This window comes from Neofelis nebulosa, chromosome 15, assembly GCF_028018385.1.
Source record: "Neofelis nebulosa isolate mNeoNeb1 chromosome 15, mNeoNeb1.pri, whole genome shotgun sequence".
Taxonomy (NCBI): domain Eukaryota; kingdom Metazoa; phylum Chordata; class Mammalia; order Carnivora; family Felidae; genus Neofelis; species Neofelis nebulosa.
Window position 1 is genome coordinate 7,393,338 of NC_080796.1, and position 27,428 is coordinate 7,420,765.

At 51.7% G+C, this 27,428-nt stretch overlaps 1 protein-coding gene across 1 annotated transcript; it reads left to right on the forward strand.

Moving 5' to 3' along the window:
• The first annotated feature begins 11,404 nt into the window (after nucleotides 1-11,404).
• Nucleotides 11,405-20,351, forward strand: DEGS1 (delta 4-desaturase, sphingolipid 1). Its single transcript, XM_058701766.1, has 4 exons — nucleotides 11,405-11,604; nucleotides 16,286-17,028; nucleotides 19,847-19,989; nucleotides 20,072-20,351. The coding sequence occupies exons 1-4, from the start codon at nucleotides 11,523-11,525 to the stop codon at nucleotides 20,112-20,114; spliced, it is 1,011 nt and encodes a 336-aa protein (XP_058557749.1). The 5' UTR covers nucleotides 11,405-11,522; the 3' UTR covers nucleotides 20,115-20,351.
• The last annotated feature ends 7,077 nt before the right edge of the window (nucleotides 20,352-27,428 follow it).

The window sequence follows — 27,428 nt, forward strand, 5'->3', positions numbered from 1 at the left end:
GGTAGGCAGCATATCTCCGGGATTATACGAGCAAGTGCCTGAGTGGGATTTGAACACAGACCTGCCTGCCTCCAAAGCTCAGATACTTCCTGCTACACTATACTACATTCTGAAGCAGCTGGGAGCTCTGAGACCCTAGAGTATGTTAACTCTTAAGTTTAATAATAAGTATATATAGGTGAACATTCTATACAGCTACTAGAAGCAGCCAGTGGCAAAATCACTAATGTTAAGAGTAACCTACGGAACTTACTATCTCAAAACAGCTGGGCTTGGAGAAGACAACTTTTGTCCTAAAGTTTTTTGGTAATGGGTTCACCCTAGATATACAGGCGAAACATTTTTAAGGCTTCTAGAACCTCTAGTCCTAAGAGGCAGTCCTAACAGTAGATGGGGTCTGAGGCCACTAACACAAGTCCGTAGTTGCCTTACTACATGTTGCCAAACAATTCAAAAGAGTGATCACCACCAGTTCATTTGCCCTGCCAGGGAAGAATATTCGTCCTCTTTTTCAAAACTCCCTCCAGCTCTAAAACTACTCAGAAATTCAATGAAATGAACATATACAAATCACTTTCACAAATTGGATTTCATGAAAATTTAAAAGTTTTGTGCATCAAAAGACCCTATCGACAGAATTAAAAGACAATCCACAAAATGGGACAAAATACTTGCAAGTCATAAGTGGTTAATATCCACAATATATAAAGAACTCCTAAACCCCAGTGATAAAAAACAAAATTAAAACCCTGTAAGGACTTGAATAGGCAGGTCTCCAAAGAATATGTACGAATGGCCAAGAAGCACATGTAAAGATGCTTATCGCCACCCATTAGGGAAATACAAATCAAAACAATGAGATACCACCTCACATCCACTATGATGGTTACTATATTTAAAAAACAAAAATCTGGGGCACCTGGGGGGCTCAGTCGGTTGAGCGTCCGACTTGGCTCAGGTCATGATCTCATGGTTCATGGGTTCGAGCCCTGTGTTGGGCCCTGTGCTGACAGCTTGGAGCCTGGAGCCTGCTTGGGATTCTGTGTCTTCCTCCATCTCTGCCCCTCCCCCACTCATCCTCTCTGGCTCTCTCTCTCAAAAATAAACATAAAAAAAAAAAATAAAATAAATGAAGGATGTCTGGGTGGCTCAGTCAATTAAGTGTCTGACTTCAGCTCAGGACATGATCTCACTGCTGGTGGGTTCGAGCCCCACATCGGGCTCTGTACTGGCAGCTCAGAGCCTGGAGCCAGCTTCGGATTCTTTGTTTCCCTCTTTCTCTGCCCCTTCCCCCCCATTTCTCTCAAAAACAAACATTTAAAAAAATTAAAAACAAAGTATTGGCAAGGATGTAGAGAAATTGGAACTATCCTGTTTTGTTGGCAGTAATGTAAAATGATACAGCTGCTGTGGAAAACAGTGTGGTGAACCTGCAAAAAAATAAAAAATAGGAACTTCTGGATTGGTGACCATGTGGAGATGTGGAGAGGGTCATGTGCCTGGAGGGGACACAGAATTCCAAGACCTTTACCCATACCTCACCCTGTGCATCAATTCATCTGGCTCTCGGTTCATATCCTTTGTCACATCCTTTAATAAGTTGGCAAACATCAAAAAATTAAAAATAGAATTACCACGGGATCCAGCGATTCCAATTCTGGGCATATAAAAGAATCGGAAAGCAGGGGCTTGAAAAGATATTAGCACACCATGTTCATGGAAGCAATTCACAATAGCAAAAATGCGGAAGCAACCCAAGTGGCCACTGACGGATGCATAAGCAAAACATGGTGTATGCACACAATGGAATACTATTCAGCCTTCAAAAGGAAGGAGACTCTGACACCGGCTGCAACATGGATGGACCTCGAGGGCATCGTGCTGAGTGAAATAGCCAGTGACATAGGACAAATACTGTGACTCCACTTACGCAAGGTACTTGGATGAGTCAAAATCAGACACAGAAAATAGAATGATGGCTGCCAGAAGCCGGGGAGCGAGTTTCAGTTTTGCAAGATGGAAAGAAACAGTCCTGAAGTTTGGCAGGTGGTGATGGTTGCACATGAATGGACTTAATATCACTGAACTGTACACATAAACCATGGTGAAGGTAGTGAATTTATGTCGTGTGTATTTTACCACAGTAAAAAAAAAATGAAATGTTGGGAATAAAAAAAGCATTGACAGCTATAGATCTCCCTCTAAGTACTGAGTTGCTGCGCCTCATCACGTTTGGTGTTCTGTGTCTTAATTTTCATTCAGTTCAAAGTTTTTTTCTAATTCTCCTTGCGACTGTGTCTTTGACCCAAGGGTTATTTAGGACTGTGTTGTTTAATTCCCACATATATGTGAATTCCCCAAATTTCTTTCTATTTTGACTTTCATTCCATTGCTCAGAAACATTGTATCATTGCAATCCTTTTTACTTTTCAAAGCTTAGTTTATGACCTAAGATGTGGTGTATCCAAGAGGATGTTCCATGTGCATCTGAAAAGAATATATTCTGCTATTTTTGTATAGAGTGCTCTACAGATAACTTTTTAGGTCTAGTGGGTTCATGGAGTTTTCAAGTCTTCTATTCCCGTGTGGATCACCTCTAGTTGTTCTCTCCATTATTCAAGTCTCCAGCTATTACTATTGAACTACTTGTCCCCTCACTTCTATCAGTTTTGCTAGCATTATAAAATGTCCTTTATGTTTCAAGTCTGTTATGTCTGATATTTGCAAAACCACTCCAGCTTTCTTGTGGTTGCTGTTTGCATGATATATCTTTTCCCATTATTTTATTTTCAAGTTATTTGTATCTCTGAATCAGAAGTGCGTCTCTTGTAGTCACTATATACAGATAGTCCCCAACTTAAGATGGTTCGGCTCACAATTTTTCAATGTTATGATGGTGTGAAAGCAATATGCATTCAGTAGTGCTTTGAATTTTGAATTTTTATTTTTTTATTTATTTTTTAAGTTTATTTTGAGAGATACAGAGACAGAGTGAGTGGGGGAGGGGTAGAAAGAGAGGGAGAGAGAGAATTCCATGCAGGCTCCCCACTGTCAGCACAATAGCTGTCAGCACAACTGGACGTGGTACTCAAATCCATGAAACTGTGAGATCGTGACCTGAGCCAAAACTGAGAGGCAGACGTTTAACCAACTCAGCCACCCAGGCGCCCCTTGAATTTTTATTTTTTCCTGTGTGAGGCAACACTGTTTGGTGATGCTTGGAGGCAGCAGTGAGCCACAGCATCCAGGCAGCCATGTGATCGTGAGGGTAAACGACTGATACACTTAACCATTCTGCTTTTCACTTTCAGTACAGTATATTCAATAAGTTATGTGAGATATTCAACACTTTATTATAAAATAGGTTTTGTGTTAGGTGGTTTTGCCCAACTGTAGGCCAGTGTAAGTGTTCTGAGCACATTTAAAGTATGCAAAGCTAAGCTATGATGTTCTGTAGGTTAGGTGTAACCTACAAAAATGTATTTTGACTTAGAGTTCATATTTTTAACTTACCGTGGGTTTATCAGGACACAACCCTATTGAAAGTCAAGGAAGATCTGTGGCTGGAGCTTATTTTTTTATCTAGTCTGTCAATCTCTGCCTTTTGATTTGATTCTTTAATACATTCACACTTAATGTTATTACTGAGATAGCTAGATTTATCTTTACTATTTTTACTTTTTGTTTCTTATATGTCTCATGTCTTTTCCGCCCTCTATTCCTCCTCACCACTTTCTTTTGTATGTAGTGAATATTTTCTTGTGTAAAGTTTTAATTCCTTTAATGATTTTTTTTCACTACATGTTTTGGTTATGTTCATGGTGGTTGTTCTGGGGCTTACCATATACAACTTACTTATCAGAATATTTCAAGTTTACTGTAACCTAATTCCAGTGACATATAAATGTTACTCCTATATAGTTCCATTGCTTTTTCCTCCACTTTGTGCAATTATCGTTAAACATATTACATCTGTGTATGTTACAGGTCCCAAATACACCATTATAGTTGTTAGTTTATATGATTTTATGCCTCAGAAAGAAACTGAGAGGAGAGAAACTGTATATAGAGTGTGTTATACTAGCCTTCTTACTTACCATTTTCATTTCTCTTCATTGGTTTCTGTGGATTTGAGTTACCATCTGGTGTCACTTCCTTGATCCCAGGGAGCTTTGCTCCCATCACATCTTTTGTGCTGTTATTGTTATTGTTAAATATTTTATATTTCTATATGCTATAGGGCCAACAATACAATTATATACATATTGCTTTATAGGATTGCTTTTTAAAAAACATTTTTATTTTACTTTTTTAAAGTTTATTTATTTTGAGAGAGAGAGAAAGAGAGAGCAAGCATGCAAGCGGGGGAGGAGCAAAGAGAAGGAGAGAGAATTCCAAGTACACACCGTTAGTGTGGATCCTGATGTGGGGCTAGAACTCATGGACCGTGAGATCAAGACCTGAGCCAAAACCAAGGGCCAGACGCTTAACCAACTGAGCCACCCAGGTGCTCCTACACAACTGCTTTTTAAGTCAGTTAAGAGAAGAAAGTAGAAGAAAAAAAGTGTTTATGCCGTCTTTTATATTACTTAGCTTTTCTGATGGTCTTTATTTTTTCACGTGGACTCAAGTTACATTCTGGGGTCACTTACTCTCAGCCTGAAGAACTTCCTTTAGTATTTCTTATCAAATGACTCTTTGAGCAACAAATTCTCTCAGTTTGTGTTTATCTGGAAATGTATTTTACCTTCATATTGGAAAGATAGTTTCGCCAGATGTAAGATTCTTAGTTGCCAGGGTGTTTTCCCCCAGTACTTTGAATATGCCATCCCACTGCCTTCTGGTCTCCACTGTTTCTGATGAAGAGTCAGCTGTTAATGCTGTGGAGTCTCCCTGAATGTATTGAGCCAATTCTCTCTTGCTCTTTCCAGATTTTCTCCTTGTCCTTCAGCATTTACCACGATGTGTCTGGGTGTTGATCTCCTGTTTTGTCCATTGAGCTCGTGAGCTTGGAGTCCATTGTGCTTCTTGGATGTAATAATGTTTTTCATCAAATTTGTGTAGTGTTCAACTATTCTTTACTTGAAAAATTTTCCTACATTCCCATTACATGTGTATAGATTATCTTAATGTTGTTGTCTCACACTTCTCTTAAGTCTCTATTCTTTATGTATATGTGTGTGTTAAAATGTACATAATTTACCATTTAACCATCTTTAAGTGTATAATTAAGTGGCATTAAGTATATTCACAATGTGCTACAAGCATCGCCACTATCCATTTCCAGAACTTTTTTTTTATCACTCCAAACAGAAACTCTGAATCCATTAAATGATAGCTCCCCTTTCCCTTCTTCCTCCAGCCTTTGTTAATGTCTATTATTTTTTCTTTGTCTATGTCTGGCCAACTTTTATACTTTAACCACAGCAGCTCCCTTTTTATCAGGCTTTCAAGAAGTTGTGGGGGGGTGGGGTTGGGAGCAACTATTTAGCTTAAATATATCATTTGAAGAAAATTACTGCCTGGGGAAAAAATAGAAAAATATAAGCCAGGTGGGGATGAGAATGGTGATGAATTTCATTCAAAAGGATTTTTTGAGTAACTCTGTGGTTGGAAACTGTCCAAATTGAAATTTGATATTCAGAACCTGATAGGACAAAGAAGACATACATTCATGCCGATAGGCACATGAAAAGATGTTCAACGGGGGCGCCTGGGTGGCTCAGTAGGTTAAGCGTCCAACTCTTGGTTTCAGCTCAGGTCACGGTTTGTGGGTTTGAGCCCCACATCGGGCTCTGTGCTGACAGTGTGGAGCCTGCTTGGGATTCTCTCTCTCCCTCTCTCCCTGCCCCACCCACACTGTCTCTGTGTCTCTCAAAATAAATAAATAAACAAAGAAAGAAAGAAAGAAATAAAACCAAACACACACACACACAAAGATGCTCAACATCACTCACCATCAGCAAAATGCAAATCAAATCTACAATGGAATAACACCTTACACCTGTCAGAATGGCTATTATTTAAAAAGCTGTTTTCTTGTTTTATTTTGATACTTTTGCAAAAGCATTCCTGCAAAATGCTTCATCTCCAAAGAGATTCATGGAAAGGACTCTGAAAAGTACAAGTTTCTGATAACTTTAAAATCATAAAACTGCGGCGCCTGCGTGGCTCGGTCGGTTAAGCGTCCGACTTTGGCTCAGGTCATGATCTCACGGTCCGTGAGTTTGAGCCCCGCGTCGGACTCTGTGCTGACAGCTCAGAACCTGGAGCCTGCTTCGAGTTCTGCGTCTTCTTCTCTCTCTGCCCCTTCCCTACTCATGCTGTGTCTCTGTCTCAAAAATAAATAAAACATTAAAAAAAATAATAAAAGCCTCTGAGGCCAGGAAGCCAAGCCGAGGATTTTCATCACATGTTACCTGCAATACTTACAGTTTGGGTGAATTCCTGTCTTCTTGAGACCCCCCCCCCCCCAAAATGCCGAGGTTCCTGGTTCTACCAGGAAGTGACATTCCTAACTTACCTGGTAAGGCCGCCAAGAACCCTATGGACAAGGCTCCAGACCGACTTATCCAAGCAGTTCCCAAAAGCTGTGTGGTCATATCTGAGTTTATGCACCTCTCGCTCAAATATGACATTCCAGTCAAACCCTTGGTAAATAGCCAGTGTTTCCAGTTGTTTCCTGTTATGAAGAGAACAGATTCTTACTGAGCTTATGCAAATAATGAACTATATGGCATATGAAATGAATACTCAAGGGTTTCTGAATTCTGGAGGCATCAGGTATGGAGAAAAGGTAAATATTTCCTCTTTATTTACAAAGGTAGACTTTACCAAATTGCTGTTAATTCACAAATAGTTTAAGAGAATACATTTCCCTTAAGTCTAGAAAAACAAAACATTAAGGAAGCAGCAGTGTTTAAAACAAAAAGTCACAGAAAAATTACAATTATCTCCATGAGTTTATTCAATCCAATATAATTAGTTCTTGTTCTGCTTGAATCTAGTTTTTCTCTTCTGGAAATTTGTACCCAGTTTAGTTTTATGATTTTATTAAAAAAAATTTTTTTTTAACGTTTATTTATTTTTGAGACAGAGAGAGACAGAGCATGAACGGGGGAGGGTCACAGAGAGAAGGAGACACAGAATCCGAAGCAGGCTCCAGGCTGTGAGCCGTCAGCACAGAGCCCGACGCGGGGCTCGAACCCACGGACCGCGAGATCGTGACCCGGCTGAAGTCGGACGCTTCACCGATGGAGCCACGCAGGCGCCCCCTCAGAGGCTTTTAAAAGTTCAGTCTGAAATCCCTTATGAGAAGTTCGAGCCTTAAAAAGAGTTTATGTGGCTCAGCCTTAGCGCCATCTTCTTGGAAAACTCTGCACCATGAAGGCTAAGTGAGGAAGAAGCAAATGCGCAGGCTGAAGCATAAGAGAAGAAAGATGAGGCAGAGGTCCACGTAGACCAGTAGCGTGTGCACCCGGAAAGAAGGAAAGCCAGAGGCCAGAGACACTGCTACCAGTGGTTGGACTGCAAGCCTACTTTCCAGAGCTTGATTCAATGGATCTAGAACATCCATCACCATCTGATCGCAACCACCACCTTTGAGAGACTCCCTGGGCCTGTGACTTAAAGCACTAAATCTGTTTTCATTTGTGGCCGAACGTAACATGTGTATGATAAACCATTTCTTCTGCTGCCTTAGCTGAAGGAGAATAAATAAAAGAGTTTATATGGTCAATTGCTATTCTTGCTGCACTACGTAGATAATCAGACCAAATTTAATAAAAAAAAAAAAACCATTTGTTTACTGTGGTTATCTTGGTGGGAAAAAAAAAGCGGGGGTGATTCTAGACAGGAAAACTATGTTTGCACCTGTGTAGACATTAGATTCTAGTCTTGCTGTCGTAGAGGATGTGTTATATGCCCGTAAACTGGACCGGTTCCTGAATGTTTCTAGCTCAAATATCTGGCTGTGACTGTCCAAATTAATGTTTCCAATTCTCTCCCACCCTTCCGATTTGCGATCACTAGGGACAAAGACTGCGCTTGAACCTCCTTGTAAGGGACCGGTCCTCAGCCACACTGCAGGGACCTGAACCTTGGGTACACATCCCACCGCAAAAGAAGGCTCCACCTGCCATCTGGTCCTGTGCAGACACTGGAGACCTCTGAAACAAACCGGCAAGGAAGGGAAGCCGCTGACGTCATCGATGGAGACTGCTTCTTCCCCAGATGCCAGATCAAGACGTCATACTTAAACATAAAACCCTCTCTCGTCTCTCTTGTCCTTTATTCTGGCATGGCCCGGAAAGGTAACACCTACGTCTGTGTCTCCCAGGCCATTGCTCAGTGGGGCGACCTTTCAGACTTTGCCATCTGGCTTTGCTGGCTTTGCCATCAAAAACTCCAGTCTGTCCACGATGCTAGAGATGGCTGGTCCTCCCCGTGACCAATTTCTCTTCTATTTCCAACGCATTCCCCCTCCCTCTTAGAACTCACTCGTAGAGTCCGATCTTCGTGGCCACAGCACCCAGTGCCTTGCTTTTACCTTTCTCCAATGATAACTGCACTCGCCCAGTTAGACACAAACACCTATGCAAGTCACAGCACGTTCGCACCCCCACGTTCTCATGATTATCTAAACCAGATCTTACCAGTGGCAGGCATCTCTGCAAGGACAGAGTTGTTTCCGATGGCAGGACAGGCCTTGATCGTGTCTTGGTCACACAAGGAGGCGTCCATGCTGCGGCCACCACCACCGTATTAACGTTTCTGCCGAAGCTGAAACTCAGCCTCCTGAAATCACTGAACGAGCCACTTCACGTACAAAGGTCACTCCCTCAGCACGGTCTTTCTCCGGCTCGATTTCGGTTGGTTCGGGTCTCGGGGGCCGTGGCTCTGAAGCGCACTCCAGACGCCGGGGCCACCCTGAGCGGGACCACCGCGGTCTCGCCGGCCGGCTGGACTCTCTCAGAAGCTGCGGAGGCCTGTGCGCAGCGCTGACCACCGGGCGAATCGGCCCCCCGCGACTGGAACACCAGGAGAGGAGCGAAGACGAGGAGCCACTTAAAAGGCGTGAGCCTCAAGTCGCGACCGCGGGGCGTCAGCACACGCTGCCGGGCCTGCAGAGCGCAAGCGGGGAGTGGCGCCCAGGCCTCCCATTTCTGGCGTCCTGAGGCAGGCCGAGGGGCGGGTCAGAAGAGGGGGCAGTTGTTCGGAAGGAGACAAGGCCCCAAACGGACTCACTCGGGCCGAGTCCCAGTCGGCAAACCGAGACGTTAACACCCAACCCAACTGCGGTCTCGGCCTCTCCCAAAAGGTGACCTTCAGCCCGTCGACCTGGGACCCCCATCCCCACCAGCCAGGGGACCATCTGACATGGGGAGGGGACCGTCAGCCGTCGGCTTGGAACCCCCGGTCCCCACCAGCCAGGGGACCTCCTGACACGGGGAGGGGACCTCCTGGCACAGGGAGGGGACCATCTGACACGGGGAGGGGACCGTCAGCCGTCAGCTTGGAACCCCCCATCCCCACCAGCCCAGGGGACCATCTGACATGGGGAGGGGACCGTCAGCCGTCGGCTTGGAACCCCCGGTCCCCACCAGCCGGGGGACCATCTGACATGGGGAGGGGACCGTCAGCCGTCGGCTTGGAACCCTCGGTCCCCACCAGCCAGGGGACCTCCTGACATGGGGAGGGGACCTCCTGGCACAGGGAAGGGACCATCTGACACCGGGAGGGGACCGTCAGCCGTCGGCTTGGAACCCCCCATCCCCACCAGCCTAGGGGACCATCTGACATGGGGAGGGGACAGTCAGCCGTCGGCTTGGAACCCCCGGTCCCCACCAGCCGGGGGACCATCTGACATGGGGAGGGGACCGTCAGCCGTCAGCTTGGAACCCTCGGTCCCCACCAGCCAGGGGACCTCCTGACATGGGGAGGGGACCTCCAGGCACAGGGAAGGGACCATCTGACACCGGGAGGGGACCGTCAGCCGTCGGCTTGGAACCCCCGGTCCCCACCAGCCAGGGGACCTCCTGACACGGGGAGGGGACCTCCTGGCACAGGGAAGGGACCATCTGACACCGGGAGGGGACCGTCAGCCGTCAGCTTGGAACCCCCCATCCCCACCAGCCCAGGGGACCATCTGACATGGGGAGGGGACCGTCAGCCGTTGGTTTGGAACCCCCGGTCCCCACCAGCCAGGGGACCTCCTGACACGGGGAGGGGACCTCCTGGCACAGGGAAGGGACCATCTGACACCGGGAGGGGACCGTCAGCCGTCGGCTTGGAACCCCCGGTCCCCACCAGCCAGGGGACCTCCTAACACGGGGAGGGGACCACCTGGCACAGGGAGGGGACCGTCAGCCGTCGGCTTTGAACCCCCGGTCCCCACCAGCCGGGGGACCATCTGACATGGGGAGGGGACCGTCAGCCGTCAGCTTGGAACCCTCGGTCCCCACCAGCCAGGGGACCTCCTGACATGGGGAGGGGACCTCCTGGCACAGGGAAGGGACCATCTGACACCGGGAGGGGACCGTCAGCCGTCGGCTTGGAACCCCCCATCCCCACCAGCCAGGGGACCTCCTGACACGGGGAGGGGACCTCCTGGCACAGGGAAGGGACCATCTGACACCGGGAGGGGACCGTCAGCCGTCAGCTTGGAATCCCCCATCCCCACCAGCCCAGGGGACCATCTGACACCGGGAGGGGACCGTCAGCCGTCGGCTTGGAACCCCCGGTCCCCACCAGCCAGGGGACCTCCTGACACGGGGAGGGGACCACCTGACACAGGGACGGGGCCCTCACCCCAAGCCGGCCCACTCCTCGCCGAGGCTGCAGGCCGCGCAGCTCTGAGCTCCTCTCTGACAGACGGGACGCGGGGTTAAAGCGTGGTTTTTTTTGAACGTCATCTTCCTTTCTGTAGTTTCAGCCCAAGTTTCTTCTCGACAGGAGAGGTGGGAACGGGCCGTGTGACCGCCGCCCCTCCCAGGACAGGCCGTGGCGGCTACGGGCCCCGACGGCGGAGGCTGGACGGCGGGGGCAGGCAGGTCCTCGTCCCTTCCCTCTCCTTGCCGGCAGCGGCTTCTCGTCTCGGTCGGCCCCCAGCGGCCGCGCACCCGCGTTCTCCTGCGGGCCCCTCTGCCCGCTGGGGCCGACAGGCGCCGCCGAGCGCCCGCGCGGCACAGCTCACCCGAGGTCTCGCGCCGTGGCGCCACCGGGCGGCGGGAGAGCCCGCCTTCCGCGTAGGCAGCCGGGAGGCGGCGGGGCGGGGCCAGCGGAGCAGGCGGGGCCGTTGGGGCGGAGCCAAAAGGGCGGAACCAATGGGGCCGACGGGGCGGGGCCGACGGGGCGAGGCCGGCGGGGCGGGGCCAGAGGGAGGACCGCGGGGCCCCGCCCCGGCCTCTGTCTCCGCCGCTCCGCCCGCCGCCGGCTGACAAGAGCCGGGAGCCGCCGCCGCAGCCGCCTCACGGGAGCCGGGCCGGAAGCGAGAGCCGGAGCGGGGCCCGCCAGCCGCCGCCATGGGGAACCGCGTCGCGCGAGAGGATTTCGAGTGGGTCTACACTGACCAGCCCCACGCCAGCCGGCGCCAGGAGATCCTGGGTGAGGCCCGGCCCGCGCCCCGTTATGTGCGCGCGGCCTCCCGCCGCCGGGGCGCGCTCTGCGCTCGGCCTGCGCTCCCCGGCGCCCGTGGCCCGTGGCCCGTTAAGGGCCCGGAGGGAGGGGTCCCTGCGGGGGAGGGGGTTCCGATGTGGAGCGGCCCCGGCGGCGGGGGGCGGGGAGGGAGGGGTCCCGGCGGTCGGCGCGGGGAGGCCCGGCTGCGGCCCCGGTGGCGGCACGGGCGTGGAGCGGCCCCGGCGGGCGGTTCGGCGGCTCGGAGACCCTCCCCCACGGCCCCCGGGGCGCTGCCGCGGGCGTGCGCGGAGCAGGGCGTAGTCCGGAGCGGGGGGCGCGGGGAGGACGGACGCTCGGAGGAGCGCCGGCTGGTCCCCGCCGCAGACTCGGGGCCCTTCCCCGCCGGCGAGCTAGGCCCCGCTCGGCCCCGCGGATGGAGGCTTCTCGCGGTCTGCAGGGCCCCCCTCCCCGGAGGCCCCAGATGCTGGGCCCGGGCAGCGTGCTGCGTGGGCCACAGACGTGCCCCGGGGTAGGGCCTCGCAGTAACGAGGTGGCTGTTACCCCCATGTTAAAGATGAGGAGTAGGTAAAGGGCGAGTGAGCCGTTCCAGGGGGAGTTCTGATGGCGGTCACGTTGCCTCCAAGGCAGGTGCTTTTAATTTCTTGGAAAAAATCAGAAAACTGATGGGTGCTGAGTGGAATAGGAGTAGTACTTAACTGGTTTTTATTTTTTGTCTCAGCACCAATTTGCCCAGTGAAAAGGGAGAGCAAGCTTTTTTTGCTGGGGTGTCTAAAGTTAGAAGTTTCACGCTTGTTTGCAAACAAGAGTTAGTAGGTCCACTTAAAATGCATTTAAAAAAATCGAATCAGTAAAGTGGTAGCTTGAACCTATACGGTTGCGTGTTTTCTTTTTTTTTTTAAGTTTATTTATTATGAAAGAGAGAGCGAGCACGAGTGGGGGAGGGGCAGAGAGGGAGAGACTCCCAAGTAGGATCCAGGCTGTCCAGGCAGAGCCCCACTGGGGACTGGACTTGGGACTCCAGCTTAACGAACTGAGATCATGACCTGAGCGGCAACCAAGAGTCTGATGCTTAGCCGACTGAGCCACCGGGTGCCCTTGGATGTGTGCTTTTTAATTAAAGCAAATATGATGCAAATCACTTAGACGAAGAGATAGCATAATGATACTTTTTACTGATGACTTATCAACGTGCTACACAAGAATAAGCTGGTATCCACCTTGTAAAAACCCAACGCCTCAATACTGGAAGTTAGCCATCTATTTAATATTCAGAAAATCAAGGAAGTGGAAAGGTGCTTACTGATGCTTATCTCGGCAATGAGCCTTTTCCCACATACTTAACATCACTGAACCATTTCACTTGGAGAGTGACAAATGTCATTGATAAGTGTCTCCATGAAAATATAATCTTCAGCATAGGTGCAAATACTGCTCAATGTCCCATTTCAGGAGCGGAGATGGGAATAACCTCAGGAAAGGTAATACTTAAATGACAAGACATGTGTGTGAAAGTGTTGTGTTTTGGGCGGAGAAAAGCAGCGCCTGTGTTCATCAGTCTCTCTCACTCCTCAGCTCTGGGCAACCCCTGATCTACTTTCTGTCTCTCCAGATTTACCTATTCTGGACATTTCTTATAAGCGAATTCATGCAGTCCTTGGTCTTTTGTGGCTGGCCTCTTTCCCTGAGCCTAACGTTCATCCATATTGTAGCATGTCAGCATTTTATTCCTTTTAGCGGCCAAGTAGTACTCCATTGTATGGATGGATGGTCCACGTTTCGCTTGTGCGTTCGCCAGCTGGTAGACTGTGGGGCTGTTTTCACCTTTTGACACTGACGAATAATGCTGCAGTGAACACTCACAGGCAAGTTATCAGATGGATGTGTTTTCATTCCTCTTGGGTAGCTAGCCAGGAGTGGAATTGCCGGGTCATTGGTAGCTCTGTGTTTAGCATTTCGAGGGGAGGGCCAGACCCTTCCAAACCAGCTGTACTATTTGACATGGTCCCCAGCAACGCGCGTGGGTTCCAGTTTCTTCACATCCTTGTCATTGCCTGACTTTCGACATAGCCCTTCTAGCACATGTGAAATGGTAGCTCATTTTGGCTTCATAGTGACTAATAATGTTGAGCACCTTTTGTGTGCTTATTGGCCATTTGTATATCTGCTTTGGGGAAAACTCTGTTCGGACTCTCTGCCCATTTTAAATTGGGTAACGAATGGTAAGAGCTTTAAGAGTTCATCCTGTATTCTAGGTTCAAGTCACTTATGAGGTAGGTGATTTGCAAACATTTCCTCCCATTCTGTGGGTTCACTTTCTTGATGGTATCCTTTGCAACACCAACATTTTTGGATGCTAGTGCAGTTTATCAGTTTTTTACTTTTGTTGCTTATGTTTTTGGTTATAGTATCTAAGCCATCTAAGCTTATGAAGATTTCCTTCTGTGTTCTTGTAAGAATTTTATAGTTTTCCTATATTGAGGTCTGTGATCTGTTTTGAGGTAATTTTTGTGTATGGTGTGAGGAAGGGGTCTAACTCCATCCTTTTGCATGTGGATAATCAGCTGTCGCAGCACCATTTGTTGAGAAAGCTCTTTCCCTGTTTACTCATATTGGTACCATCATAGCATAGACTTTACAGACTAAAATAAGCTTTTCAAGAATTTGGTACAGAATCACTTGGGACAACTTGATTTGTCCTGGGGAACAATGCATAGGAGTTTCATCATTTTATCTTTTATTTTAAATGTTCGGTTAGAGAGCGTGAGCAGGGGAGGGGCAGGAAGAGAGGGAGAGTTCCAAGCAGGCTCTGCCCTGTCAGCGCAGAGCAGGGACATGGGACTGGGGACGTGGGGTGGGGTGGGGTGTTGTCAGGAGATCATGACCTGAGCTGAAGTCAAGAGTCAGAGGCCTAAATGACTGAGCCCCCCACATGCCCCTCCTGATTTTAGAATACTATAAAATGCGTATCGCCTTCTATGCTGTGGCAGACGTGTCCATTGAATCCTTATATAAGGTGAAAATACTGGAGCTCTGTCTAGACAGAAGTACATATTTTAGTACCAGTGAGTTACTGCTTATCCACCAATTAACTGAACAGTCGTTCTCCTGTGGTGGAAATTGCTCCCCAAATGCTCCTATTTTAACGAATGACTGAACAACTTTTCATTCATATGAGGAAAATTGGTTTTAAACTAATTCACGTCTAGGCCTGTAGGGTTACTTTTTTTGGTCTCTTGCCTACAACCTGATTAACATTTGATGAAATGAACTAAATCAACAAAGATTAGAGGGAGTGGAGAGAGAGAAGTGGGACTTACTCACCGGGGGTTAGTGCCACCCCCATGTCTCATATATAAAACTGGATGAAATTGCTTCCTGCCTTGTAGTTTAAACTTTGGTTGAGTTCGTCATGTCACATGTAGGGAAAAGAGGGTGAAGCTTCCCTTTTCCCTTCCGTATCTTTTCAAAAACATTCTGAATGACCCGTCTCCAGAGAAAGGGCCTTTGGGGCGCCTGGAGGGCTCTGTCGGTTAAGCGTCCCGACTTCGGCTCAGGTCACAATCTCATGGTTTGTGGGTTCGAGCCCCACGTCGGGCTCTGTGCTGACAGCTCGGAGCCTGGAGCCTGCTTCGGATTCTGTGTCTCCCTTTCTCTCTCTCTGCGCCTCCCCTGCTCATGCTCCGTCTCTCTCTCTCTCTCTCTCTCTCTCTCTCAAAAATAAATATTAAGAAAAAAAAAAAAAGTAAAAGGTCTTTTGTCCTTATGCCGTCCTGGGTCAAACCTACTCAGCAGCACATAAAACCAAAGGTTCATCATGCCTGGGCTTCCCTCCACAGGCAGGCCGTGAGACCAGAGAAGAGTCAGCATTTGCCCTTGGGGGACACGTGTTGAGATGCAGAGTTTTTGCTATTGGCCTTTTTCCTCCTGCTTGGATATGTGCTCAACAGAGAGAATAAGAACCCAACAAATTAGCAGTTATAACACAGAAATGAGCCCTTAGGAAAGTGGCATTGTAAATCAGCAGAATCCTTTCTGTATTATCCTGATGACTGTAAGAAGCCTACGCTGGCAAAAATATTAGAAATCTAAATGTCTACAAATAGGGAAGTGGGTAGAAGTTAAAACTGGCAACCAGAAGTGATTTAGTCACTGTAAAGGAAATTATGAAATCTCAGTACATACTGTCTGTAATATAGTATTTATATGTGCAAATAGATTGCATATGCATTATATATAAGTATATACATGTATTGTCATAAGTATATAATACATTCTGTCAGACACTAGGATAGATTTCTCAGACTATGATCACAACTTTGTAAAACTTATAAATTTTATATACAAAGAATTACTAGGGGTGAAAAGGGAATCGGACACCATGAAATCTTTTACTCGTGTGACTTTCTTTCTGTTAGTATGGAGACTCTAGATTTTGAGGCTAATTTTTACTGCATACATTCTCAATTTGTGGCGACATGGTACTTTGTACCTTTACTATGAGAACATACCCCTCCCTCTAATAGAGGGCATTTAATGATTTGGAGAAAAAAATTAATTCATGGGTTAATTTAACGGTGTTGGCTTAATTAGAATTACAGAACTATTATGTACTCTACTCAGTTCCTGATTGTTTGTTTTTTCTTCACAGCAAAGTATCCAGAGATAAAGTCCTTGATGAAACCCGATCCCAACTTGATCTGGATTATAGTGCTGATGGTTCTCACTCAGCTGGTTGCGTTTTACTTGGTGAAGGACCTGGATTGGAAGTGGGTCCTGTTCTGGGCGTACGCCTTCGGCAGCTGCATTAACCATTCCATGACCCTGGCTATCCATGAGGTCTCCCACAATAGCGCCTTCGGCAACAACCGAGCTCTGTGGAATCGTTGGTTCGGAATATTTGCTAATCTTCCCATTGGTGTTCCATACTCAGTTTCCTTTAAGAGGTATCACATGGACCACCATCGCTACCTTGGGGGTGATGGCATCGATGTGGACATTCCCACTGATTTTGAAGGCTGGTTTTTCTGTACCACTTTCAGAAAGTTCGTGTGGGTTATCCTTCAGCCTCTCTTTTATGCTTTTCGACCTCTGTTCATCAACCCCAAACCGATTTCTTACCTGGAAGTGATTAATACTGTGATCCAGATCACTTTCGACATTATAGTTTACTACGTTTTTGGAATTAGATCTTTAGTCTACATGTTGGCAGCATCCTTACTCGGTCTAGGTTTGCATCCGATTTCTGGACATTTTATAGCTGAACATTACATGTTCTTAAAGGGACATGAAACTTACTCGTATTATGGGCCTCTGAATCTACTCACCTTCAACGTGGGTTACCACAACGAACACCATGACTTCCCCAACGTTCCCGGGAAAAACCTCCCACTGGTAAGTAAAGGATTTGAAACATTCTAATTTCTGATGGTCATATGACCAAAATCAGTTGTAACTTGCCCATTTTATTTTTTTATTTTATTTTATTTTTTTAATGTTTATAAGAAAGAGAGAGAGAGAATGAGCAGGGGAGGGGCAGAGAGAGAGGGAGACACGGAACCCCAAGCAGGCTCCAGGCTCCGAACTGTCAGCACAGAGCCCAATGCAGGGCTCGAACTCAAATGCTGAGATTGTGACTTGAGGCGAAATCAGACACTTAACTGACTGAGCCACGCAGGTGCCTGTAACTTGCCCGTTTTAAAAGGAATCTAATGGGGGCGCCTGGGTGGCGCAGTTGGTTAAGCGTCCGACTTCAGCCAGGTCACCATCTCGCAGTCCGTGAGTTCGAGCCCCGCGTCAGGCTCTGGGCTGATGGCTCGGAGCCTGGAGCCTGTTTCCGATTCTGTGTCTCCCTCTCTCTCTGCCCCTCCCCCGTTCATGCTCTGTCTCTCTCTGTCCCAAAAATAAATAAAAAATGTTGAAAAAAAAAATTAAAAAAAAAAAATTAAAAAAAAAAAAAAAAAAGAATCTAATGTATTTTGTCCACCTGAGTTGCTCATCAAAGCAGACAACAAGTAGAGATCCCGAGTCCGCCCCCCCAGTGTTACAGGGTTTACTCTCCGAATCCCTAAGTCTGGGGGTGGCCCTTGGGGGTTAGGAGCTAAGGGTCTGCCAGCTTGCAAAGTATATCCGAGATCGAGCAGTGCCTATGCAAAGGGAGCCGAAGTTGACATTGCTTTATCACTGTCAGATCGATGGGCTCAGCTAAGATTTATGTGCTGGCTTGTTGGGAAATACACACGTCCTATGGAATTGGCCTGCACGGTCTGTGAACGATCCATTCCAGAGCTGCAAACGTCCCGCGGGCAGGGACTGTCTGTCTCCCTGCCCGTCAGACTTGCGTGTGTTGTTTGTGGAGCACATGAAGGAACACGCTTGGATTTCCCTGTGGGTTTTTAAATGCTGACTGATGACAGACACACATCACATGAACACTAAATGGGGACAAATCATTGTGGACTGGATTTGTGCTTGAGGAAGGAAAAATCGAGAGAGAGGACTTTGGGTCCGTGGGGAGGCTTTCAACCTATACCGTGTAATAGCTAATACCGTGCGGATACTCACTTTCTTGAGTGTGAACATGATATCATGGCTTTGTGGGAGAAGGTCTTTGTTCTTGGGGAATACTGAGGTGGAACGTGAGCGTAGGTTGTCACAGAATGTCTGCGACTTACTCTCAAAAGGCTCAGCAAAGAAAGCAAATTACGTGGTATGAATCTGTGCAGAGAGAGAGACTCACGGTTTCCCTTGGGGGGCCTGGGGAAAGGGCATGTGTCTGTTTTACTCTTCTCTCAACTTTTCTCTAAGCTTCACGTTTTTCAAAATAAAATGGAAACCACACAGCTGAAGACAACTTTGAAAGCATCTTAATGTGACACTGGCACAGCTACTTTGTGTCTTTCTGGCCGAGTACAGGCCTGAAGACAGTGTGCGGCCTGTGTTCACTTCTGCCGTGAGGAAGTGGACTTTTTACTTACTTTAAAAAAATTTTTTTAATGTTTATTTATTTTTGAGAGAGAAAGAGAGCGTGAGCAGTGGTGAAACAGAGAGAGAGGGAGACACAGAATCCGAAGCAGGCTCCAGGCTCTGAGCTGTCAGCACAGAGCCCGAGGTGGGGCTTGAACTCAGGAACTGTGAGATCATGACCTGAGCCGAAGTCGGACGCTTAACCGACTGAGCCACCCAGGCGCCCCTTTGCTTACTTTTTAAAGAGGCTATAAAGGTGGTTGCCCTTTGGACAAAGTCATTTTTTCAACATTAACCATAGAGTTGATCCTTGAACAACACCAGGGTTGGGGTGCCAACTCCCCGCATGGCTGAAAATCCACATGTGACTTTTGACTCCTCCCAGATGTAACTGCGAATAGCCCTCCTGTTGACCGGAAGCCTTACGGATGACGTAAACAGTCGTAAACAGTCGGTCAACACATGTTTTGTATGTTACAGTGTTCGTACTGTGTCCTTGCAGTAAGGTAAGCTGGAGAAAGGAAAATATTAAGAAAATCATAAGGAAGAGAAGACACACTTACAGGACTGCACCGTGTATCTGGAAAGCACGTCTGTGTGTTAAGTGGACCTGCGCGGTTCACACCGTGTTGTTCGAGGGTCAGTGGTACTTGAACTCACAAGTTTCCTGAATAGCCCCCAGCACACTGGGCTCGGTTCAGGTTCACTTGACGTAAGGCCCAGGGCTCTGTAGTGTCCTCTTCGTTCCTGCTCGGTGCGTGCGGTCTTAGTCCTTAGCTCCTTACACATGTCCGCGTCCTCAGTGCTGTGGTCGCCTTCCCTCTCCTGCCCTTCCTGTCCAGTGCGTATCAGGGAGCATTCTGCTTCCTCCGCGAATAGCTGGTACTTACCAAGTAGTGACAATGCATGTAACTAGCACGTTGTTAACCAGTGTGCGTGACGAGGTTTCTTTTGAACATTTTATTGAGCTGTAACTCACGTACACAGCTCACCTATTGAAAATACACAGTTCAGAGCGTGATGGGAAAGAGTCCGTAGTCCTCGAGGGTCACGTATAATTTGGTGTTGAAATGCAAACTGCCTTGTGTTAGAATTCCCGAAGCTGCTGCCTTTCCCGAAATGTTGGCTTTCCGGAGGGCGGAAGGTCTGGTGGTTTCTCCGTGTCTGTGTCGGGCATCCGTCTGTCCCGTTCGATCGCACTCGGTCAGCGCTCACTACCCCCGTTGCTGTGTGTTTGCTCTCGTAGGTGAGGAAGATAGCGGCTGAGTACTATGACAGCCTCCCTCACTACACCTCCTGGGTCAAAGTCCTGTACGACTTTGTGATGGATGATACAGTGAGTCCCTACTCGAGAATGAAGAGGCACCAGAAAGGCCAGGCAGCACTGGAGTAAGTGTCACTACGGCCGAGGAAGGTCCTCTGTGAAACTTCACCACAGCTGAAAAGTGGCGTTTCTGCATTATTCATCCAGGACCGCGATGTTGAGAAGCCCCTCTTACGGTGTCTGCACGTGACCCCCGCGCCACCAGGAGCTTACTTGGCTGTCAACAGCCGGCCCGCCTGGCCGCCTGCAGCTGCGCTCACAGGAGACGTGTGTGCTGCGTCATTGTGGAGGAAGTTTTCCCTGGTGTCTGAGGTTTTGTAAGCATATCATAAAAAAGCTTTAAAAAAAGCTCTTTCTAGTATGTTATTTTCACTATCAAGTTGTACTTTATTAAAACAGCTAATAAACTGAGCTATTAATCACGGTAGTGTTTGTGACATTTTCATACTTGACTGTCCTCATCTAATACGGTACTGGGGTGAGTCTACTTCAGAATGTCACTGCCCTCCAAAAAGAACGATCTGGACACCTCTTTCCCTGTAAGCTGAATTTTTAATTTCTCCTATTGTACACGGAACTTACGTCACACTGCTGAAACTCGTAGCCTGTTCCCAAAGAAGGTGCCGCGTTTAATCACATCCAACATTTCACTTCCTTTTTCAGACGCACAGACTCAAATTAGGAGCAGCTGAGCTGAGGTTTCGTGTCGTCTCACTGCAGCGGAAGCGGGCTGCGATCTGGTGGCAGGGAGCGGCTTCCGGCAGCCGGCATCCCGGGTGTCAGGCTTGCAGCCCTGCGTCCCCGGACGGTCACGTGGGTGAATTTAGTGTAATGCGGTACAGTATTTAAAGATAATACGCGGGATCAAAAAGTCAAGGAGGTCTCCAACACAGCCCTCAGGTAGCCGTGCTGTGAGATGTGACAAAATTCCTCTAATGTCATGACCGCCCTGCTCAGGGTGAAAACAGAAGCCTTGGCCTCCGAAGGGCCAGCAAACCTGCTTGACAGACCTCGTCTCACCCCCACAGGACTTTGCTTTCCCCTCCTGGCCCTCCCGCCTGGGAAAATCCCTGGTCCCCAAACTACTGCTTACAGAACCATCGCGTGAACAGTGAGCAGCGTTCAGAGCACTGACGCGATGACAGACGACACCATCTGTGCAGTGCGCCCCGGACTCGATGCGTTGAGTCTGCTGTGTTCTCTCCTGCTGTCCTTGCCTGCGGGACGCAGCCACGCAGGCTGATGGCCCCCGAATCCCCCCCGTCAGGCGGCTCTGCCTTCTCCGAGCCCCGTCACTGCACAAGTATACGCCCAATTGGTTACCCTCATATACTTGGTGCACACGCTTAACCCTTCCCCAGGCCTGCGGCTGGCGGTCCCGTCACCTGTCCTCACCTGGGTGGTGGGTCTCCTAACCCAGCAGCCCCTTTTCTGTCCCCAGCAGTGACTTTTCCCAAGAGAGGCCTCTGACTCGGGAGGCCAGCCCGGCGCCTGGGGAGCTCCAGGGCGGGGCATGTGAAATCCTCCCGTGGCTTTGCACAACTCCCTTCTGCCCACATTTCCTTTCCCCTTCTGGTCCGCTTGGCTCACCTCAGAACTCACGCCAGCCCTCGCGGCCTGTCCCCACTCCCCAGCAGTCCAGCGCCGCTCTTGGACTCCCCGAATGATTCACGGCCCCGCGTTCTGCTTATACATGTATGGTTTGTGTCCCCGTGAGGCGGTAGCTCCCGGGGGCAGGAAAGATCTTTACTGTCATCTGCCAGACCTAGCAGGGTCCACGCTTGGCTCTGAGGTGGGCTCGTAGTAGATGGAGAGCAACTTACGGAGATGGTCCTTGAACAAAGCCAAAGGTGGAGGGCGTGTGGGGTTCCGAAGACAGCGACCCTACCGCTCGCGGAGCCTGCATCCGGCCTCCTTGGGTTCATCCTTCCGCGACGCACACAGAAGACGGCTTGGCAGCGCTGAAACTGGCCCGAGGCCGCCCTGGGCGAGTGGCAGGGGCGGCTTATCTGCTGAGCCCGGCTCAGGAACACGCAAGAACGAGTTCCTTCCAGGGCCTGGGCGAGCACTTCCTACGTGCTTGTGGTCAGGCTGTATCTCTGGGGTTTAAACTTTTAACCATCCAAACTCTGGTGTTTTAGAGTTTGGCTTTTTATCGAACGTGTCGCAGCAGGGGTTAGCCAAAAAGCCCAAAGCCCAAGCTGCCGCCGGACTCCTCAGATTCTTCCTCTTGTGTCCACTTTCTCCTGGGGGGAGGGTGGCGCTGGGTGGGAGGTGGCACCGGGGGGAGGGCAGGGCAGCTCCCCCAGCCCCTCCGCTGCCCGTGAGGCCCCCGATGTGGATGCCGGCCGACGCCTCTGCAGACGAGCCTGCCAGAGAGGTTCAGTATTTACGCCAGCATCGCTCTCCCCTAAGTGACATGCCCGTCGTGCACAGGAAGGGGAACAAGGAGACACGGGCGGCGTGCACACGGCTGCCGGGCGTGGTGAGCGCCAGGTGAGGCGAGGGCCTCACCCCGACGCACCCGAGCACCTAAGCAGAAGCTGAGGAAAGGGCCGGCCTAAAATGCCACTCTGGAACATCCGCGTGTAAACTCAGAGCAAAAATGCATTTCCTTATTCAGTCTACAGGCACTGCGTCAGGCAGTGAGGACGCGGCCGGAACCCGGTCCCAAATTAAAGAGCTGATGCTCTGGGGCAAGGACTGCGTGTGCAATCAGAGATCCCCCCAAAACAGGGGGGTCCCGTGCGGCTACGGCCGAGGGGGGGCACACAGCCGCCTGCAGGCCACTGCGTAACTCGTACTGGGCTAGCACGGAGGGAGCCCACACTTTCTCAGGAAGAAACGTGGGGCCCGAGAGACTGGCCCGAGAGACTGGCCTGAGGGTGTGTGCGGAGCGGCCGGGCCACGGCCGCGGCGCCTGTTGCACTCGCCCTGCCGGCTGGGAGGCTGCGCGTCGGATGAGGCAATGTGTTCTCTCTTGTCTTGCCGGAGCGTCTTCCAGGAGCCTTAGTCATGTGGAATGAAGAAGGATGGGCCGGTAGGCCCGGAAACGCCACCCCAGAAGCCTGAGACCCTGGAGCGGCAGCAGCTGGTGGGGAGGCCGGGGGAGGAGACAGAGGGCGGGAGCCACGCGGGGCGGAGGCGAGTGCCACCTCCCGGGCAGCCCCAAGTGGGAGAAGGGCAGGCCGTGCAGGTTGCATCGGGCCGGTGCACTTTGGCCGGAAAGTCCTTGACGCGGTTGAGAACACAGAATGAGGAGCAGGGGGGAAGAGGGCGGCTTCGTGGCTTTGTGGTCGCCAGGTCCGGCCCGCCGTGGCCGACGGCCCAGGAGGGCCCAGCGGAGGGAAGCTCTCCCCACACCGACACACGCAAGCCTCGGGGCGGTTGGGAAGGCAGCTCAGGCGGGCGTGGCTCAGCAAGGGGTTGGGACCCTGTCCGAGACGTGTCGTCTGTCACGGGGCTGCGTGGGGGTGCGACACACCCCTTCTTGGCCTGGGACACACACCTGGCATTTTCTCCCAAAAGGCAGGATGCACAGACACACAAAGAGCATGTTCACAGCCCACGTCCTTTTATCGGTGGCCCCGGCAAAAGGAAGAGAATGGGGGCTTTGTGGGAAAGGCCTGGAGGAATTGCAGTGCCCTCCACGTGGGGCTCCGGGTCCTTGTAGACCAGCAGTTTGCTGATCCAGGACGGCCTCTAATCTACACCCCCAAGGCCGCTGGACGGGCCGTCGTGGGGGGGGGGGGTGGCCGGGAGTGACCCTGAGTGAACAGCCACTTGTCAAAACGGGAACAGGGCCGGCAGGAGCCCGGGGTGGGGGGTGGTGGTTTAGGCCTCGAGTTTCCCTCCCACTTAGCGGAGGTGTCCCAGCCCCAAGCGCACACCCACCGTCCGCCTTCCTCTGCGGTGACTGTTGTCTTGACCAGCACACCATGTCCCCTCGCCAGCTGGGGCTGTCAGAGCGCTGACGGGAAAAGGGCCCCCAGCCCCGTGCCCCTTGCGCCCCCCCCCCCCCCCCCCCGGTGCCCTGGCGCTCCAGGGGCATCGGCTCTGGGCCGCCCACAGCCAGGTTCCCCGGTCGGGAGCGCGGTGCTTCTCCTCAGCCGAGGGGGCTCCCCGCTGCGCCCCACTTGCAGACTCCAGTTCACACGCTGCCTCCTCAGTTTTGTAAAAGCGACTCTTAATCTCCGGCTACCGTCTCAAAAACAGACAAATACAAGCGAGAGGGCTCAGCGACAATCAAGACGGAGTGACAAACGCCACACACTCTTGACAGTTTCTTTCTCCCCCTTGAGCACATGTGACCCGCGGACCCCAGGCCGCGCTCTGGGCTTCCCCCGCCACCCACCGGGGGCCCGGACCGCAGGACGGACCCAAGCAAAACCCAAACTCCCGTGGCCCCTCGGGAGCGGAGGTGGTGCCCGGCTAACGGCTCCCGAGCCCCGGGCCCCACGCGGTCCACCCATCCCTGTGTTGGCTCCTTTCTCCGCAGACCAGAGACACGTGACGATGCCCTAGGAAGATCTCCGCCCTACGAGAATGTAGCCACGTTATCTCCTTTCAAATCAGACGACTCGGTTAAAGGAGCAGGACAAAGTCAGGCGGCCACCCGCTCTTCGAGGAGCCGCAGAACCACAAGCTTCAACTAGATCCTTCTGAGCAGGAGCCCTTGGCGCCAGGCCACCTGCCTCCCAGCACCCGCCCCTCTCGGTTCCCCATGTGGACCGAGGGCGCCGGGCCACGTGCGAGGGGCCCTGGGTCTGACTGGGGGGGATGTTCTGCGCTGAGGGCTGGGCCCCAACATCTCCCCACCTCCCAGGGAGAAGGACCAGCCGTCTCTGTCTCTGCACCTCTAGGGGCCACCTGGCACGGCTCCAGGCCCCGGGGGACCCGGCCGCTCAGACGCTGCCCTAGCTCTGCACAGGTTTGCACGGGGCCATCTCTGCCACTTTGCAGAGTTACATGTTATGAGGGCAAACGAATTTTCTGAGGAGGAGAAGCCAGCGGATGCACATGGGCTACATATGCACAGAGTCCTTCCCCGGGGGTGGGGGGTGGGGGGCTCGCGGTGCCGAGGGGGCTCCTGGGGGCGGGGTCTGCCCGTGTGCCGTCAGTCCCATCATCCTCATTGTGCAGCTAAGGAAACAAATTCAGAGTCTGTGACATTGTTCTTGAATCCAGGGCCCACTTCCTAATTAGTCTGAAAACTGAAGTGTCAAAGACGGGATCAGGTCTGTCACTCCCAAGAATGTGGCCCTCCTCCCCCACCTCCTGGCCATGTGGCCGGGCGGGTGTGATTGCTGCTCTTCAAGCTGTCTCCTCCAAGTGCTCCCGAGGCCCGGAGCGCACATCTAACCTAGCATTTTTTTTTTTTTTTAATGTTTATTTTTGAGAGAAAGAGAGAGTGTGTGAGCAGGGGAGGAGCAGAGAGAGAGGGAGACACAAAATCGGAAGCAGGCTCCGGGCTCCCAGCTGTCAGCACAGAGCCCGACACGGGGCTCGAACCCACGAACCGCGAGATCATGCCCTGAGCCGAAGTCGGATGCTCAGCTGCCTGAGCCACCCAGGCGCCCCAAACCAAACGCTTTTAAGAGCTGGCTCAGGGGGCACCTGGGTGGCTTAGTCAGTTAAGCATCCAACTTCGGCTCAGGGCACGATCTCACGGTAGGTCGGTAAGTTCGAGCCCCGCGTCAGGCTCTGTGCTGACAGCATGGAGCCGGGAACCTGCTTCGGATTCTGTCTCCCTCTCTCTCTGCCCCTCCCCGCTCACACTCTGTCTCTCTCAAAAGTAAATAAACATTAAAAAAAATAATAAAACAAAAAACAGTTCAAAAAAAAAAAAAAGAGAGAGCTGGCTCAGAATCATACGGTTTGCAAAGGACGCAGCTCTGTAGAGACCATCCCGCCCCTGTTCTTGGAAAAGCAGGCAGGACCTGGGCCCAGTTAGCCAGCAAGAAAGGAGGTGGGCACGGGACGCAGTGAGCACCTCTGCCTGGGAGGACGGGAGTCGGGGGGGTGGGGGCAGCCACTGCAGACCCAGCTCCAGGGCCCAGGGCCCAGCCCCGGCCTGTGAGTGGGGCTCTGGGAAGGGAGCCCGGCCGGGCCACCGCTGTTCCGTGGCGCTTGGAAGACACCGCGTCACCTCTCGACACCTTGGAGACAACAGGGAAGAGAAACCGCAGCAAAGCCCTCTGTGCCGCTTCCCTGTCCTTCCGTCCACCTCCCAGGGCGGGGGACGGGGGGACGCGCTGGGGGACCCTGTATTGAAGGCACGGTCACTGCCTGGCCTTAGCTCCTCCTGCCCCTGGGAACGCCGCGGTGTTGAAACTGGTCACCAGCCGTCTGCCGCACGGCTAGCTCCGGAACGGGCCCCCCCTACGGAACGGGCGCGTCTACACCCACGGAACGACTGCCCAGACGCTCCTCCTGCCCCCGAGGCCACCACTCCGCCTTCTGTGCCTGTGATCACGCCGCGGGTGTTCCTGTTTGAAAAGAAGCTCAAGTCTTAACCACGCACAAGCACCCACAGCAGTCACTCCGCGGGAGGCCTGTGTAGGGGCAGCCGCGCCCACACCGCTCGGGTCGGGGCAGCTGCCGGCCCCTGGTCCAGCCGGCGGCTGGGGCCCACTGGCATGACCCCGGCCCGCGGAAAGTCTGCCTGCCACCGGGGCCTCTGGGCCTGGGGACCCGCACGTCCCGCGTTACCGACATGACCTGCTTTTCTAACCGCCTGATTTGAATAGATTCTTGTCCCGGGACTGGAATGGCCGCGTGACGTCGGCTTTTCAAAACTCAGTTCGCCGTGAACGTGCGCCTGAATGTGGACGCGCGGGTGCAGTTGGGCGGGGTGGGCGGCGAAACGGGAGGAGCGGGCGGGCCTCGCGCCTTCTTCCCGCCTCCCCCGGGACTCACACACGTGTGAGCGAGCACACGCGCACACACGCGTGTGCCCGCGGGACCTGGAGGCCCCGTGTGACGCGGCCTCGGCTCCCCCACTCGCTGGCGGCCCCCCCCACCCCCCCCCCACCCCACCTTGTCCGAGGTCCCAGGAGGAGCCTGGCCGTGTGCTGTGCGTTGAACTGTCTCCCCCGAAAGACGTGCTGAAGCCGAGCCCCCAGACCTCAGAATGGGGCCTTATCAGACGCGGGGCCACGGTGGATGCAATCACTTCCCACGTGGTCATGCCGGTGTCCTTGTGATGGCCACCCTGGGCAGCGAACTCCCCGTGTTTGCACCTGCTCACACGTGTCCCATGAAACTCGGGTCTGATTCATCTGCTCTAGGCGCACAGCGTCGTGCTCAGGGGCCTGCTCCCTGCAGGTACCAGCCCATTGCTTGGCCGCGGGGGCCGCCTCCCCTGCCCAGGGCACTCGCTCCCCAGGGAGCCCGGCGGGGCTCGCCACCCTTCTGCCGAAAAACCAGCCGGGTCAAGCCTCTGCCCCCGTCCCTCGAACTGGCTTCCGAGTGGCTCTGGGTGCAGGGAGTGAGGTGTGATGTG